The sequence below is a fragment of the Chrysochloris asiatica genome, unplaced genomic scaffold, assembly GCF_000296735.1.
Source record: "Chrysochloris asiatica unplaced genomic scaffold, ChrAsi1.0 scaffold00207, whole genome shotgun sequence".
In the NCBI taxonomy this organism is placed as follows: Eukaryota; Metazoa; Chordata; class Mammalia; order Afrosoricida; family Chrysochloridae; genus Chrysochloris; species Chrysochloris asiatica.
Genome location: NW_006408725.1, coordinates 4,755,788 through 4,775,031, shown reverse-complemented (window position 1 = coordinate 4,775,031; position 19,244 = coordinate 4,755,788). Strand labels below are relative to the sequence as shown.

Genomic DNA, 19,244 nt, shown 5'->3' with positions numbered 1-19,244 from the left:
TTCCCACTCCAGCCCACAGCATAGTCTTCCTTCCTCTTCTGGACTCCTTCTGCCTACTCTATTTGTTTGACAATCAAATAAATTCATTGTTTTAAACTGCTTATGAATTTGCACATGCCTTTCCAATCAGATTTTAATTTTATAGAAGCAGAACCTTATCTCACAAATTGTTTTATCTATCATCCCCATTACCACATACCTAATAGTATGCATTATGTTGTTGTTAAGTGCCGACCCATACGGACCCTGTATAGAGTTTCTGAGGAGCAGCTAGTGAGCTTGAACCTTGGTGAGCCAACATTGCAGTTCAAATGGCCTTGCAATCTGGCTCATTAACCCACAGAGCCACTCCAGGACTCCAGTATGCATTATGTTGTTGTTGTTGTTATGTGCCATTGAGTCGGTTCCGACCCATAGCGACCCTGTATAGGGTTTCCGAGGGTGTAAATCTTTACGGGAGTAGAAAGCCTCATCTTTCTCCCGTGGAGCAGCTGGTAGTTTCGAACCGCTGACCTTAAGGTTCGCAGCCCGATTCGTAACCACTATGCTACCAGAGCTCCTTAGTATGCATTATAGGTGCCTAAAATGTCTTATTTTGTTAATTCTTTAAAATTAAAGGCTGTGCTTTACATAAATTATATTTTTGTTATATGATACCCAGTATTATGGATGCTAAAGATGTTGGTAAAAAATCTGCTAAACTCTATCATGAAGTTCCAAAGTACACATACCAATTATACTAATAAATGTCCCCTCTCCCTCCCACAATTTTTATCTTTTTTGTTGGAAATTTCAAACTCTGATAAAAATATTTATATTCTTATGTTTTTATGAATATAATCTCAGATCCTAGCAGATCTTTATTTTGGAAATTCAAAAAGAATCAACAGACCCAAATATAGCAAGACATAGTAGAATCCTTTCTTTTTATTGAAAAGGAATAATTTCTATTCTAGCGCAAACAATGTATATTTTACATCATAAAGCAAGATATAATTTACATATTACATTTCTTATGAGATCTTTATACCCTAAATGCCATTCCCTTTCATTTTCTCATCTATTCTGGTTTGATTGAACCTGCCAAGTACTTTATGAATTAGCATTTTGTGTAGGGAAGGACCGGGTACTCAGAGGGATGGATTGCTTGTATTCATCTGTATCTGTGATGGTGAGGATGTGCCTTGAAGTTCGTGCTCTGAGGGCCTTCACTGGCATATGACTTAGAAACCAGAAGACTCCTCTAAATCACATATAAAAAGCTTGTATCAAAAAAAAAAAGCAGTAATAAACTAACAAATCTGAGTGCACCATGTGCATACTTCTTGACCAAGTGCTTAGATAGCAGATACTTGTGGTATTGGATCACCAGCAATGAGAATTCCTCTGGCTGCCCACTACTGGCTATTCTGTGCATGGTGTTCTCAGATTGCTCTTGGCGAGGCATTGACCAATTTCATCTAGCATTCGGTTTATAGGTTCAGGTTTTTTTCTATTCTCCACTGTAAAAGAATGTCAGGATACAAATTTTAAGTGACTTTTTTTCATATAACCAACTCTTTTTATGACCTCCCTTCCTAGGAAAACCCTTTCATGTATGATTTCAGTTCCCACACTATAGTCCCAATCCTCTTTTCAATGTTCTTCCCAACACCCAGTCCCCAAAATTCACTAATTTCTTGGATCGCACTCCACAAATCAAAGTGTATTTCACTGTTGATTTGTAATTTGATCATCCTCAGTGGCTAATAGGGCTAAAGAATGAGTTGAGGAACTCTTTGTTGTTAAGTACCTTCAAGTGGGTTCTGATCCATAGTGACCCAGTATAGGGTTTCCAAGGAGCAGTGGATGGGTTTGAACCACTGGCCTTGAGGTTAGCAGTTCAGTGTTTGTCCTACAGCACCACACCAAGATTCTGAAGAACTCTTTGTTGTTGTTGTTGTTGTTAAGTGCCGTGGAGTCACTTCCAACTCATAGCAACCCTGTATAGGGTTTCCAAGGAGCAGCTGGTGGGTTTGAACTGTCAACTTCATGGTAGCAGTCAAGTACTTATCTCTTTAGGAAGCAGGTAACAAGTGTTGGATCAGCCAGCCTGCATGAACATTTCAGCAAGAATTGCTTTCAAAGTGAGTTAAAAGAAAAAGGAATGGGTGGTGGTTGAGGGCACAATGCACTAGATGGACTTCCTTGTATTCTAAGAAGTACTTCTGTAATATTCGGAATACATTTTTACATTGGTGGCTGTTGGATTAAAAACCAAATTACCACTTGTTCAATTTGATATGCCAAGGGAAATACAAGTTTGTATTGAAAGTGCATCTTAAAACCAAAATTCCTTGCTGTCGCTCTGTACAAAGTAAGCATACTTAGCCAGAATCAATCTTTTTAATCACTAATAATTAAAAGTAATAGCACCAAGCTGGTCAGACAAGAATATATGTAATAAAAAATATGCTTGTTGCATGTGGCTTAAATTACTCTTTGGTCAAATGATGTGATGTTTGAGAGATCTGCAAATATAAATCTATTTCTCATTTCCAAATACAAGGCTATAAGTATTTACAGCAAGGTAGCATTTCCTAGCTAGAGAACAAGGCTAACAGGTACCGTATCATTCTGTTAATATTGTACACTTTTATAGTCTCTTCCCTCCCATGGCTACAAAGTGCTGAACATACAGGAAATAGAGGAAAGAAAGAACAAGTGAATAGAGCCTCACAACACCCCTGTGAGGTAGGTAAGTATTGCTAAACTTATTTTACAGATAAACTGAGGCACAGCATGGTAATGTGGTTTGGTCAAGTTTACCTGGCAAGTTTCAAAAACTTAGCTGGATGCAAAGAGAGAGAAACAAAGAAAGTTCAGTCCTGGTTCCTAGCCGTAGACACTAAACTTTATTTCAAAATGTTAAAAAATAAAAATAGCCCACAGTTGCCTTTTAAATATTTGGAATTTAGACAACCTTCAAGTATTCCACTTAAACATGTGTCTTTCAATTTCCTGTTGAGTGGAGAAAAAGCAAATGGCTAAATGGTTTTTCCTCCTCTAAGTGCAATTCCCATGATAGGTCAGGATGCATCATCATTCCATTGGAGCTTGGACTCCAAACGAATGGATCTTTTTTCTTCTATATCCTGTTTCTAATTCACTTAAAGACTTAATGTGAAAATAAGGTCTGTTCTTAAAGAGCTAACCTATGAATCATTTATGGCTTTCATGAGAATTTGGTGTAGATAAAGAAATGAAGCAAGATTCCAAGTGAATAAATCTCATTACTATGGAAATAAGGACAGTGGTCTATTGTGAAATTTGCTTTTTGTAGTGCTTGAAAAACTGTAAACTCAAGCTTGCATGGATATTTTATATATATATAATATATAAATATATACAGTATATATATAAATGTGCATCTGACTACTCTTTACCCAAGGCACCAAGAGATATAGGCATTGTCTTTCACAAACCAATCTTTGTTTTCCTAAAGAAATTTATCTTCCTGTTTCAAAGGAAAACTATTTCTTCTATCAAATAGCCTGTGACACCAACTCATTCAAAAGCAACATATATTTTTAATTTACAATGGCTGTTTGGATGGGGACTAGGGATGGTAATATTTTGATAGACAGCTTCGAGCTTATATCTATAGCCTATATCTACAGCCAAGATCTGTAGCTTGGAGTTTAGAATTAGCCCGAAACAGCCAATCACATTGGGTCATACAGGCCAGTGACCAAATATATGTAAATTTTTTCCACTAGCTGATGCAAAAACATTACCATGCCCAATAGAGATGGTGACAATGAGAAAGGGAAACATGCCTGGCACAGATTGTTCCAAAAGGTATTGACTTTTCAAAAGCTCCTGAAGTTCATTTGCAAAGAATTGGGAAAAAGGACAGAGAACGCCACTGAATTTCTAACAAATGGATGAGGAGACCACAGGCACTTATTCTAAATCCAGGCAGTCCCCGGGTTAAGAACAAGAGACATTCCTAGGTGAGTGTTTTTGTCAATTTTTTAGGTAAGTAGGAACAGGTGCATAAAGTTCTTATTTAGTCTTATTTAATTCAAGAAAAGATTCAAAGTCTTTTCAGTGATTTAAAAGCTGCACATGCAGCAAGTGCAGGTGATGAAAAATATGTTGTTGAGTAGGGGTTGGTTTAGTCATTTCAAAGTTAGAGCAAATTTACATAATATCATAGGGCAAGTACGACATATGCCAGACATTTGTTAACTCAGGGAATTACTGCATCTGATATATATATATATATATATATATATATATATATATATGTGTGTGTGTGTGTGTGTGTGTGATTTCTTGGTCAGAGTTTGGTTTTTGTTCTTTTTATAATCTTAGACAACCAAGGGAATGGATGGGCTGGACCTAACTGAAGAAGCTCAGAGTATATTAAGCAAAGAATGAATGGAAGGAAAACAAAATAAACACACACAGAAACAAGTGGTGGTGGTATCCCAGAGGGAGGAGGAACATTTGTTAACTAATTTTCATTTTGCTCCTCTCCTGCTTTTCTCTGCCATGGTCCCAATATTTTAGTTCTGGTTTTGTTTATTTTATTATTTTTTTTCCCCAGCAGATGAAGAAATGACAGAGCAGGATAGGTGTCTTATGGTTTTTGATTTCTTCTTAGGCCTGTTTTATTTATTTATTTTCCTCAGTTGACTGTTGGCACCTGGTTCCTCTGTAAACTATATTCCTTGGCCTTCAGTCTCAGGTTGGCAATGCTGTTGGCCATGTTGATACCCTGTGCAGGGCTATTGTTGGCACACGTGGCAGAATAAGTAGCCATGGCGCTGTAGGGATAAAGGAGAGAGCAGGGAGAATAACAGGCGTTAGTTTCACAAAGCTGAAGTCTGTGGCCCATGGTGGAGATACTGTCAGGATGGCGGCAGGCAGGGGCAGGTGGATTAGACTAGATGTTTCGTTCCCCTTTGGCCCCAGCGTTCCATGTGTCTAAGGCATTTGGAGAAGTGCAGCAGTGTTGCAAAGGGCCAGGGAAAATGATGGGAGGGTTGAACAAGGAGAGGGAGAGGTATTTGCTGTGCTGGACACAGTGAGTAATGATTTATTTCTGGGATAAGAGAAGAGAGTTGCTTTTGTTGACTAACAGGTGTTTCAGCAGCTGACCAATTGACTTTAATCTCTTCCTGCCTACATCACCAGTCTGTGGGAGTAACGAAGAAGAGAAGGCATTTGAGAATAATAAAGAGAACTTTGCCCTTCTCACTGTAAATAATCATGTTTAGCTTGTTGTTACGTGCCTTCGAGTCAGTTTTGACTCATAGCATCCCTGTACGTGGTTGCCAAGGAACTAACCACCTTGTGGTTAGCAGTCCAGTGCTTATCTTACAGCACCACACCAAGACTCTCATGTCTAGATTGTTGGCCTTAATTCCAACACACGTGAGAAAATAATAAACACCCTATTAAGTAGTTTGCTTAGAGAGCCAGTTAAAAAAATCCAAGATAACGTCTCTGCAGTTTATTCAACTGGTTCATGGCATCAAGTATTGCTTGATAGCGCCAAGATATTCCCATCCAAAGGCCCTTACTCTATAAATTCTTTTCAAAAGTATTTATGTTTCTTTTTTTACTTCTTTACTTTTTTAACTGCCTCCCTCATCATCCATGTTAATACGTGTCTACCCTCTATGATCAGCACTGGACTGTGAATCACAAGGTTGGTGGTTCAAACCCACCTGCTCCTCTTCAGAAACCCTGTACAGGGTTGCTATGAGTTGAAAGCAACTCAATGGCACTTAACAACAACAACCCTCTAGCCAATGAATGACTTTTATATTTGTATTTCCATCTTGCACTTGTATCTTTCACTGCCTTTGAGTCAGTTATTTTAACTCTCCTAGATAAACTATCAAAGGCTCTAAGTTTTTGGATTCCTGACCTCAGGAGTAATTCTTTCTCACCATTATTATTGCTTAGAAAAACCTGGAGTAGTTTTTCATTGTCAGAGATTGTAATTAAGACCAAGGAACACTGCTGGGCAAAAATGTGTAATTGGTAGTTTTCTGTTAATTACATTGATGCATTAATTTTAAATAAAAAAGAAATGTGGTGGAATATTTTTGTTATGTTTTGGTTTTTTAGATTTGGATGCAAATTATCCATTACTTTATACTGAATAGCTAAAAAAGGGTTAATTCTAATAAAATTAAAATGTTTTTAATTGTTTCAGAGCCTAACAAATCTCTTTTCAATTGCAGGGCTGGAATGAGGTAGATTTATAAATGGAATAACATGTGTTTTTTTGTTGCTTGCCTTCCAGTGGAATTTTGTCAGCCACACAGGAGTTTGTGGTTCTGAGGATCAAGTGACAAGACCAGGAAAAGAGAAAATTAAAGCTACTCTACAAATACAATAATATACATATCATTAATACTTGTTGGGAACACTACATAGTCAAGACTCCTGGTCAAGACTTACAATAGTACATTTCTGCTCAGTTACTAGCAATTAACAAATGAAAGCTAGGTTAAAAAATAATATAGTTAATCCCATAACACTAGATCTTTCCAGAAAAAAACACATCCTTAATTGAAAAAGCTTAGCATACTGGTGTGTGTGTGTGTGTACGCATGTGTATGTTATAAAGGAAAAGACTTAGAGGATTAAAAAACAAAAAGTCCTAATTTATTCTATTTCATTTTTGCTTGCTCTACTCATTCAGATGATATTATCCCACTGGACAAGGTAAGTTCTCCTATAACATCTTGTGCTTTTCATTTCAGCATTTGTTTCAGTTTTAGTTGACTCAATGTGTTTAATGTCTATGAAGGAGCTTTAAAAAGTTCATGGAAAATTCCACTGTCTTTTCATTTCATTTCCCTACACATTTTTTGAAACCTTCATATATCACTTTCCTCAGTTATAAGCTCCAATAATCAGAGACCATGTCTGCCTTGTTCACCATTATTTCCTCAAGTAATATCATACTTGGCACATACGTGGTGTCCAATAAAAGTGTCTAATGAATAAATAAGAGAAAATTTCTATGATATACTATGAATAAGCTGATTTCCACTCAGTGTTGCCAATCTCTAATATTCTACTGTGACTAATGATTTCTAAAAAAAATGTACCAATGTGTTTATTAATTTTCTTATCCTAATGTTGTTGTTGGTTAAGTGCCATTGAGTCTGTTCTGCCTCATAGTGACCCTGTATAAGGTTTCCCAGGAGCAGCTGGTGGGTTTGAACCGTGAGATTGTGGTGAGCAGTCCAATGCCTATCCTATAGTGCAACATCAGGACTCCTCCTATCTTAATTGTTGCTGCTAAGTGCCCTCAAGTGTGTTCCAACTCATAGCAACCCTGTATAGGGTTTCTGAGGAACATTTGGTGGGTTTGAACCTTGTGGTTTGAAGTCCAGTGTTGATCCTACAGCACCGCAGCAAAGCAAAATCAGGAGGGAAATGAAAAGAACAAGGGCTGAAGGTTTTATATTCTTGGATCGATTAAAAAAATACTGTTTCTCAGTATGAAATGTATAAATATGAGTACAGGTTAAAGACTATCACTTTTACCTTTGACAGAAGCAGGAGTCCCCAGTTAAGGTAACTTTCAATTAGACGTGAGACCAAAGACTAGAGCAACAGATTAAGAAGGATCAAAATTTTTTCTTGTTGTTTGTTTTTAAAAAAAATACCAAGAAATTTATTTTCAAAACCTATATGCACATCATCATTTAATTTCTATATGAATTACATGCTTCCATTTGAAAACTTACCATAAAACCTATATTCAAGATATTTCTAGGATATGCCAAGCACCCAAAGATCCAGGCAACTAATAAAAGAGACAAGTGGATTTTGGGAAATGTATCTAGTCATGGATTATTATGAAAGCAATCAAATCCATCTTTCTTAACCAGGTTTCTATGAAAGAATTAAGCCCCAAAGTTGGTATATGATAAGTACCATTTTAGGAAAGAAGTTAGAAATGCAGGTTATCTGCATCATTTGTGAAGTGGTGGTAGTGGTGGTGGTGGTGGTAGTGTGCTGTGGAGTCGATTCCGACTCATAGCGACCCTATAGAGGGTTTCCGAGGCTGTAAATCTTTACAGGAGCACAAAGCCTCATCTTTCTCCCAAAGAACAGCTGGTAGTTTCGAACAGCTGATCTTGAGGTTAGTAGTCCGACTCATAACTACTATGCTACCAGAACTCCTTCATTTGTAAAGTACTGAGAATGAAATTGAATGGGTCTGAAAACTTCATACCAGAGAATAAAATGAAAAGTTATCTGATGGTAAAATGTAGATTGTCATGGAATATTATGCTCTTAAGTATGCGGCATAATATTTTGAGGGACATTTTTCTATTCGTTGAGATTCTGACCAGAATTTTTCTTGTAATTTTTGCCTGAGGATTCTAAATTCCTTCTTTAACCATTAGGGTTCAGTCCATTTCCTGAACAGACAAAGGGAGTCAGAACCTTTGAGGATCATTTTCATTGACTGAAGATACTAATACTGTCTTCTCAAAACGTGTAGTATAGCAGTGACTACCATTTTACCTATTTTATGATCGTTTTGTTGTAGTTGCTTCATAGTCTGCTCATTTTATCATCTGATATTTTAGTCTGAGGATTTAGCATGGTAACACATTTCTTGGAAATATAGAGGTTCTCTTGATAATGCAGGCCCATATAGTAATATCCAAATGAAATGAATATTGCCCACTCTCTATCTCAAAACCAGATTAATGAAAATTAGAATTATATTGAATAGGAGATTGGATTGTTACCACGGCACTGTGACTTAATGACAGTCTGACATTTCCTGAGTGGATAACAGCACCCTTGTCCGGTTGTTGCTATTATAAAGATACAATTATATAAGCATGGCTGTGACAATGCCCTATGGGGAGCACTCAGATTAGTAGGGAGTAAGGATACCAAGGCAATTAGTATTAACAAATAAGTTTTGAAATTCCCTAGAAGCTCAATAAGTGATGACATTTTTACTTTGAAAATGTTTAGAAAAATTATAAACTTTCAAAAACAGATGTAACGTGTTCCAGCTTTTCATTGTCACAAAACTAGAATTAAAAACAAAAGCATATTTTCATTCACAGACTCTTAACAAATGCTTAGAAGATATGACACTACAAGTAGGAACTCAAATGACTTGTTGTATACATACTAAAGAATTGTAAGAGTCCAGTTTCTCTCCAATATTTTTACTTGGGTCCAGATTCTCAATTTGGGTGAAACGTGCTGTCTAGGCAAACAGTAAGCAGTCTTTTGATATAACACTGACAAGCAAGACTTGTAGAGGTCATAAAGGACAGAATTAATGAGTGGGTTGTCCAAGAGTAACTTACTCATGCTTTAAAAATGGCATTAGAAATAAGATGGAGAGGACTTCTCCCTAAAGTGACAACAGATGCAAAAGGGCTTTGAGTAGCTGCCAATCTGAAAGACTGTTCCTGACCACCTGTTCTCCTTGTCACTGAAACTTTCAAAGCTCTGTTTTCAGAAAAGAAAGCAAGCCTTGGAATGTTTTCTCCTAAGTCAGAAAACAGTGACAGAAAACAAAATAGCTATTCAAACTATTTTAGAGAGTCATTTAAACCATATAAAATGAACACTCCTTCCTATACAAGATTAAACTTCCTGGGGTAAAATCCTGAGATTGAAACTCAATGAATTGTGTACACTTGGCACATGATGACCACTGAGCCAGGTTAACAGCACCCTGAATGAATAGATACTGGCATGACCCATGTCCTGGGTTTATCAGATTTGGTTAAAACACCTTTTTAAGAACATAAAATTGTGCCTGTTACCAAGAATTTGTATTGCCATATAAAGTGCATTGAGAAATTAAAGATGAAAAAGAAGTGTTTGTATCCCATCTGTTGGTTCTCAAAGTCTCCACTGGGACTTGTACAGAAATGACACATTTAATCAAGCTTGACATTTTTCCATCTCCATATTTTGAGATTCCTACCAGATGTAGTTCAGTCTGAGGTGGGACAGTGCTTACCACTAGTGAGGTTAGAGTTCTGTTCTCACGGGATAAATCATTCTTTCATCATTTCAACCTACTCTAAAAATTGTCTGTCTAATAAGAAAGAATGAATTCAATTGACTGCCAAACACTAAGGAAGCATGGGAAATACTATACATGGTATGATTTTAAGACCGGGAAATGTATGGACATCTGTCCCTCTGTTTTCTAATCACCCAGAGTATAAAAATCCTACAAATTACAGACAATTGGGTATATCTTGGAGACGAACACCAGGCTCAATTTTCCTCTCTAACTTTTTCTATTTGGCCCTTTGGATAAATGGCAGTGCACTGTTTGAAATTTTACCCCAAAGACAAATCTGTCGGCCCAGCAAGTCTGGAAGTCTTCGTGAGATCCAAGAATTTCACCAGCTTCCCCCCCCTCCTCCCACCCCCCAAGGATATAGAGCTTACATTTCTTTGCATTTGCATGACTTGTTCTGTGATATGTGGAAACGGAAGATCGTTTCTTGGTCTGTCCTTTTGTCAGTGCCAGAGCAAGGGAGGTATATATGCTTTATCTAGTAACATGTCATACCAGATTCCCTCAGGAAATTTACTTCTAAAAGGGAGATGTCATAAATCCTTTTGGGAATGATCTTTTGTGACTCAAATCATCATTTCTAACTTCTGTTTTTAAAATTCAGAAGTTGACTTTTAAATATCTACTTAGCGTTTGAAACTAAACACACCTGGATTTGATTGCATTATTCAGGCTTCAATTTGTACTGCATACTGCGTTGTTATTTTTAACCTTCTCTTGATAGAATATTTTAATATGTAAAGTATCCTGCATCTTTTTATTGTCTTGAGGGTTTTTGAATTTCATTTTTTTTTAAATGCATATTGCTTACTATAAGTTCCGCACACTCCTTGTATGGTATGTTTACTAGAGAAATTACTACTAGCTCAACTGTAGTTACAAAGGCTACATAGAGATCAGTGAATCAACTGACTTGGGTCCAACAGGAGCCAGGACAAGAACAATCAAGTTCTTCCAACCCCTGCTCCATACAAAACAGTAGTTTGAAATCTCACTACTCAAAGTATAGCCCAGGTGCCAACAGCATTGCAATCACCTGGGAGGGATTTGAGATGCAAGATCTCAGGCCCTGCCCCAGACCCACAGAATCAGTCTGTATTGCAACAAGAGCCCAGGTGATTCCGGTGCACAGTCATCTTTAGGGATGACGGTTCTAGATTAGCCTTAACCTATGGACATATTTTCTTACAGCTCAGTTTCCAATTGTGTTCCCATTCAAGGATCTCATTGCTTACATTTCTAGGGCTGCAAATCCCACTTTCTTGAACGCACTTACTTCCCACTTAAACCCTACCCCCATCATCCCCCCCTCATTCCCCTCTGACAAGTTACCTTTTCAGTGTCTTCCGTTAGAATCCGTTATGAAGCCCCTCGTGTAAACAACATCTTGGGAGGGACGAGGATCTATTTTTGAAAGTGTGAAAGGGAGAAATGAGCCAAATGCGTTCAGCAGATGTCAGGCAGCACCGTGACCACGATCAATGAGGGGAGGAGGAGAAGGATGGGGAAGGGAAACGGTGGACAGACAGAGTTGCCTCTCTTTGACTTGTCATTAGGTTTTTTGTTTTATATTTTTAAGCCCAGCCCTCCCTCTGGAAACAGCACTGCAGACCAACACTGTCAAGTCAGGTTGTTCTCGCTCTACCTCTCACAGGAAAAGAATCTCTCTGGAGAAAGGTTTCTTTGCCACTTCATCTCAAATAACAGTCCAGAAGTCCAGGACTAGGTTAATTACTGCTACCCAAGAGGCAAAGCACTACACAAGTAGTGAGTCTTATAAGTTGGGTGCTTGTTTGTGTTCTTCCCCCCACAACTGACCTAAGGAAAATCATTCTGAGCTACACAGTGTGGTATGTGCCAAAAAAAAAAAAGCTTCCTTCAGCTGATCATGATAAAGAAGACACCTGGCAGGCCAGTAGTGTTAGAAAATGCAACTCAGTTGCCTGCCTGACATCATAACTTCAGAAGCGCTCAGGGTAATGAACCAGGTCGTGCCATGCTATATATAGAGTGAACCGTGTGTTCCAGTTAGCCAGGGACAATCCCAGTGTGTGCCTGTTGTCCTAGTGCAATTACTAATAGCATTCCCCATTCACTCTCAAAGCGTCGCCGTTATGGATGAGAAATTATACAGCCGCTCTGGATATAAATGACCCCCAGGGAAAAAAAAAATGTGTTGGCGGTTTCCCAGTCCTTGATTCTGACAATATGCAAACAATTGCTTTTGAGCCTCGGTTTCCTCCTTTCTTCTCACAGGGGAAAGCTGTGAAAGTCAGTAAACTGTCCTATCTGGCAGAGCTGCCTACTCAATGTCCCAACCACATTAGTTACCCCAGTGTGATGCCCACACACCCCAGAATGGGGGTCTTAGCTGAAGGTATGCTGCTTTGATCTCCTAACAGATCCTGAATCAAAAGGGGGATGTTTATATATTTTCCCAGCTTTACACATTTTACTACTTTCAATGTAATGTAATTTATAGTCATGTGGCCTAGTACGTTGGACAAAAACAGGCTTCACAAGCACTGATTCTAATTCTGCTGGCTGAAGACTTAAACTTGGGCAAGTGTTCAGTTTTCTCTTCTTTGGAACCAGAGAAAGGACAGAGCTACCACACAGCAGTGTTTCAAGGATTAACCAAGACAAAAGCCTTTTAATGAATGTCACGTAAGATAACTAACTTAACATAATAGTACCAACAGGAATAGCGAGATGCTTTTCTATAACACAGATGGTCTAACATTTCCTTGGCTTCTTGTCACTTGTTTTTCTTTCATGTTTCCTTAAATAGTTATATTGCTATCAAGCTTCAGAAAGTGAATGAAATGATCATGTATTTTGGTTCTAAACATCACAGAAATATCTCCAAGTAACAACTGTTTACTACTTTTAGTAATTACCCAAAGTAGAAATACTTCCAGTCAACATTGGGTCAAAAACATTAGTATGGATTAAATCACTACTTTAAACCATGACTTCTCTACTTAGAACTGAAGAATAACTTATTCTTCATACAGAATAGGAACAATCAGATTCTATAATATTGTTTTAATTAATTTTTACAAAATACATCTGAAAGAAAGACTATATAAAAGTATACCATGAAATATGTAAGAAGTACTAAATTATATGACTTTATGTAAAAAGAGCAGAATACAAAATAATATGTACCATAAGACTACACCTATGAAAAATACTGAGCCCTAATGGCAAAAATGAACCAATTTAGTTATGCCAGGATGGTAGAATTATGAGTGATTTAAAAAAAGAAAAAGAAAAAAATATCTAGTATGTCTAGATAATCTTTTCAGTTAAAATAGAATATTTCCCAAAAGGCACACGGCTATAGTAATCGTTCCAGTTAGATGCTCATATAGAGAATGCATATGATGCAGATACTGGGACCTGAAATTCTGCCAAATCCAGTGACTTTACCCAATTATAATTCAGGAGGATTTCAAACTCTCACACATGCAGTATTCTGCCCTACATGACAGTCATCTGGACTGTTTATGTATGTGTGCTGCCAAAGTTCCTAACTAGGACCCAGGTAGGAAAAGGAAAAGGAGTAATACTTCCTGGTAGTGACCAGATTCAAATCAGAGACCTTGAAATGTCAGGCTTTGAACCACACCCATTTCACAAGTCATTTAGTGGGCTGATCATCATAAGGTCAGCAGTTCAAATCCACCAGACACTTCTCCAGAGACAGATGAGACTTTCTGTTCCTGTAAAGATATACAGCCTTGGAAAACTTACATAGGGTCACTATGTCTCGGGAATCAACTATTTGGCAGTGGGTTTTGGTTTCATCATCTACTAATATTTATAAAAGAAACAAAGCAGACTTCTAAAATTCAAAGAATATGTGATTTCGAAATGCACTTAAAATGTTTTTGTAGTAAACATTCATATGGGAGAAGAACATAAATTTTAAGTAGGACATACAGGTGTGACTGATCTCTCAAAATAGGGAAGACATACCATGTCTAAGAGCAAAGATGACCCAGAATAAGACTTTCCCAGGTCTGTTATGTACTAAGACCAAAGTAATTCTAGTTAATTTTACATAGGAGGATACTAAAGAAATTTCCAAATGCATGCATGCTGTTTCGTTCAAGGAACTGGTTTGGAACAAAAAGCACAATCAGGTGAGGATTTTTGCTTTGATAAGGATCATCAATCTTTGAAAAAAAAAAAAAAAAGGTTGATTTGTATTGAAATACAAAAATTTTTGTATTTCACAAACGTGGTATTTCAATTCAGTTCAGCTTCAGGTGGGAGATCATCTCTCATTAGTCTAAATCACTCCTGAAACTAATAATTAACCTGAATAATAAAAAGGTAAAAGCATAATTCCTTAATTTGTGGATATTTCTTTCTCCACCAAAATCTGCCAGAGGGCATCTTCAGTCTTGATCTGGTTTCTAAGAGAACTGTGTTTAGATTCAGTGAAAGGCACTCAATGTATTAGGCACTTATTTCTCTGCTTCCCTCCTGCTATCTTCCCTATATTGTCTGAACAGCATAATAAATGGAAGTTGTAAACCTCTCCATGATAATGAAAGAATACTGTTATTTTCTACTTCAAAACATTTTATCTTTGTAATATAAAAGTTTAGTGTATGTTTTACATTCTTCTTATGTTAACAAAAAAAAAATCCACACATACAAATTGACTCTCAAAGAAAACTTAAGACAATAGATAAGAATTGGTAATAGAATAGAAAGGCATTTTGGATCATAGGACATCCCCACCTACCAAGAAAGAAAGTGGCCAGGAATGCAATCAGAATGAACTTAATTTTGTTCCTTACTATAGCTCTTTTGTTTTTGTTTTTGTTTATCCTTTCTTTCTTCATTTCCTTTCCTTTACTTCCTTCCTCCCTTACTTTATAGTTTTCTTTCTTCCTCTCCCTTTCTCTCCCCATTTATCCTTCTTTCTTTTTTTAATTACAAATCAGTTTTACTGTGAAGTTCACCTTCAGTCCCACACTTGCAGCCTTACAAGTTCCTACTTTAAACATAATAAAAACAATTCTATATCAAATCTGGATATAGTTTTGTTCCACAATGGTTTCAAGTGGGACATTGGATCCAGCTTAATGATATTTTCTTTAGATTTTTTCTCATCTTTGAAACCTTTGCAAGAGTTCCTGAGTCCAAGAAGAGACTGCTGATGGCCTGCCCCTCTCTCTTCTGCCCCAAACCCTGTTCCTGGGGCAACTAGTAATCAATTTCCTGTGAAAATCTGGGGATGTCAGCAAGTTGAATGTCTCTGAAGAGTTTAACCCAGTAAGAAATGTCAGTCAGCTGCACAGGCAGCTTTGAGCACAACCCACGCTGAGAAACATGTGGAAGTGTGGAGCAAGGGAGAGTGGGCCAGTCATTCACCTGTACGGAGAGGCCGTTCCCCAGGAGAGATAATCAGTGGGTCTTGGAGCAGGACGAGGTACGATGGGCTGCTCCACAGCAGTCACGTCCCCTGAGTAGGATTTAAGGAGGGAAGCGTTTTTATTGGCCAGCATGGCTCTCTCATTCCTGCGAAACTTAGCTCTTCGGTTCTGAAACCACACCTGGAAAATTGGAGGGCAGAGAGCAGGGCAGTGGAGGGAGAGAAAAAAGAAAAGAATAAGGAAGTTAAATGAATGAAGTTCTGGTTGATTTTACTATATAAGGTCTTCCCAAGGACGATATCAAATGGGGAGGAAATTTTCCCTAGAACAGCAGAAATATGCTATACTCCTTTCCTAGTGGGTCATGTTATAGAGCTGTTGAGGGTTAAGACTATCATAACAAGGCCATGAAGCACTAACAAAAATCAAATCTCCAGAGTTAGGTGATGAACCTGGTTGTAATCAATAATTAAGGAGAGCAGGGCAAGTCTCACTAGACTTGATCACAGACACAATACCATTTCTAAAAGAACTTATTTTTTCAAAATCCTTCACAGTGTGGAAATTTTATCCGTTCCTTTCTGGATTCCCCCAAAAGTAGAACTTGAGTCACGGGTTTAAGAAGCCAATGATCTACTTGGTTTGGTATGTGCAAGGAACGTCAGTTGAGGAGGGAAGAAGTCACACAGAGAAGAAAGAGTCAGCCAGTAAAGAATACACATTAGCTGTCCCTGGGTAGCGCAAATGGTTAATGAGCTTGACTGCCAACTGAAAGGTTATAGGCTCTGGTGGTAGCTTAGTGGATTACAAGCACAGCTGCTAACCACAAAGTCAGCAGTTCGAATCTACCAGTTGCTCCATAGGAGAAAGGTAAGACTTTCTGCTCCTGTAAAGATTCACTCATAGGGTCACTATGAGTCCGAACCAATTCAGTGGCACACAACACCCTCCCACCACCACCACCACCACCACCCAGAGGTGCGTCAGAAGAAAAGTCTGTTTCGGGAAAATGGTACTTTTTCATTCATTTACTCACTCTAAAATACTTATAGAGCACCTGCTATGTTCCAGTCCCTGTGCTACATAGTGGGAACACAGAATGTAGAGAGACCTTTTCTCTGTTCTCTTTGTCAATTTTAGTATGTCACTATGAGTCGGAACAGATTTGAAAGCACTTAACAACAACAGCTATGTTTGTTTTTTTAATAAAAAGGGGCAGATTTGTCATATAAAATGCTCGTATAATTTAGCTTATAAAAACAAACTGAGAGCAATTATATCAAAATACACCCATGCCGGACCCATGCCACTGAGTGAATTCTAAGTCATAGTAACACTGTGGGTTGCAGCAGAACTAAGTGCCTCATAGGGTTTCCAAAGCTGTCAATCTTTACAAGGGCAGACTCCACATCTTTTCCTGCAGATTGGCTGGTAAGTTCAAACTACAGACATTTCCCTTAATAGCCTAGCACTTAATCACTGCACCCTGGGGTTCCTACTACCAAAATAAAAACAGTGTTTAATTCTATGTGATGGTTATTTGGGTGATTGTCATTTCATGAACCAATTCACCAAAGAAGAAATTGAAAAATCAACATGAAAAATGATAATCATGATCATTGTTGTTATTGTTAAGTGCCTTAGAGTCAGTGAGCTTGAACCACTGCCCTGTGGTTAGCAGTCCAGTGCTTATCCTACAGCTCTATACTAGAATTCTTCATGAATACTGTTGTTTTGTCAAGTGCCATTTAGTTGGTTCTGACTCATAGTGACCCTGTATAGGGCTTCCATGAAGCGACTAGTGAATTTGAGTCACCAACCTTGCAGTTCAAACTGACCTTGTGATCCAGTACATTATCCCACAGCACCACACCAGGACTCCTCGTGAACAATGTTGTTGTTGTTAAGTGCTGTTGAGTCGGTTCCAACTCACAACGACCGTGTGTAGGGTTTCTGAGGCGTAACTGGTAGGTTTGAACTGTTGACCTTGTGGTTCAAAGGTCAGTGCTGATCTACAGCACCATACCAGAAGTAACATAAATGCTACATAAAATGATGACATACTATTTCCCAACATATTTAACTTTTTAATAATCAAGGTGCTCATATACAGAAAAGAGGAGCATATATTGGCATATACCTTGGTGGGCAGAAACTTGGCAAGATGTATATATATATATATTTTTTTTTTAATTCATGCATAAAAAATTTCCAAATATTATACAGTAAGGGATCAACTGAGTAAGGTATTGATCTGATAGTCTCACGATTACAAACGATGCTTGTGTTCTCTGCCCTAAAGCAGCTCAGAATCTGTTACAGAAAGGCAAGCATGGAAATTTGGAAAAGTGCAAAACAAGTATTATAGGTACAATTCTAGAAAACATGGTAAGGTAAGAGAGAAGGAAATCCTATGATGCAGAGTAGAGCAGTTTCACCGCTAAGGGGACAAGCTTCCCAGACATTATATAGGTGGAGTCCTGGTGTGGAGCTGTGGGTTAATGCGCTGGACTGCAAAGTTGGTTTGAACGATAAGGTCGACAGTTCAAGCTCACCAGCTGCTCCTCAGAATCCCTATACAGGGTCACTATGGGTCAGAACCGACTCGAAGGCACATAACAACAACAACACCCTGTAGGGGGCAGCACAATGACTCAGGGTGGAGATCAGTAAAGGTGAAATCTTGACATCTCTTCCTTGGCTTCCCAGCCCCCTGGATCTAATGTCCTCTTTACATTACTACTGTTGCCATAAGTTGACTTCAACACATGTGACCTTACAGAGAACAGAATCAAACATTACCGATCCTGTACCACCTTCATAATTACTGGTGTGTTTAAGTACATTGTGGCAGCCACTGTGTGTTTTGCGCATCTTCCCACCTGGGGAGCTTATTTTGCAACACTGTATTGGACCATATTCTGTTGTAATCCATAGGGTTTTCACTGACTCGTTTCAGAAGTAGATCACCAGGCCTTTCTTCCTAGTTTACCTTCGTCGGGAAACTTCACTAAAACCTGTCAACACTGGGTTGTTCGGTTGGTATTTGAAATGCTGGTGGCATAGCTTCCAGTATCACAGGAACAACTAAGTCACCAGAGTATGACAAACTCACAGACATGTGTAGGACATTGTTATTAGAATTATCATTTAAAATGCAAATATAATCACATTGCTTTTGTTGTTGTTAATTTGCATCAAGTCAGTTTCAACTCATACTGACCCTGTATAGGGCTTCCTAGACTGTACATCTTTGTGGAAGCAGAAAACCTCATCTTTCTCCCACAGAGTGGCTGGTGGGTACCAATTGCCGACCTTGTGGTTCACAGTCCAGTGTTTACTGTGCAGAGCCACTATGCACCCCTATAATCACATTGCTGTTGTTTTTGTTGTTAAGTTCTGTCAAGATGGTTCCGATTTGTAGTGACCCTGTATAAGAGTGACTGGTGGGTTTGAACCACTGACCTTATGGTTCAAACCAACCGTGTAACCCAGTGCTTATCCTACAGTGCCACACCAGGACTCCATATTGTTGTTGTTGTTAGGTGCCATTGAGTCGGTACCAACCCATAGCGACCTTATGCACAGCAGAATGAAACACTGCCCGATCCTGGGCCAACCTCACTACTGTTGCCACGCTTGAGTCCATTGATGCTGCTACTTGGCCAATCCATCTCGTTGAGGGTCTTCCTCTTTTTCTCTAACCCTCCACCTTACCAAACATGATATCCTTCTCCAGTGACTAGTCCTCCCTG

General features: G+C 38.3%; 1 protein-coding gene across 2 annotated transcripts in view; it reads right to left on the bottom strand.

Moving 5' to 3' along the window:
- Positions 1 to 4,630: 4,630 nt before the first annotated feature.
- PRRX1 (paired related homeobox 1) overlaps positions 4,631 to 19,244 on the bottom strand; it is an 88,355-nt gene continuing 73,741 nt past the window's right edge. The window contains exons 3-4 of one of the 2 annotated variants that reach the window (XM_006872638.1): positions 15,488 to 15,669; positions 4,631 to 4,814 (exon numbers count right to left, since the gene is read on the bottom strand). In XM_006872638.1, coding sequence (XP_006872700.1) covers positions 4,676 to 4,814; positions 15,488 to 15,669 — 321 coding nt within the window. In that variant the 3' untranslated portion in view covers positions 4,631 to 4,675. Of the gene's footprint in view, positions 4,815 to 11,442; positions 11,498 to 15,487; positions 15,670 to 19,244 lie in introns of those variants that run through there. The other variant, XM_006872639.1, reaches the window with a different exon arrangement.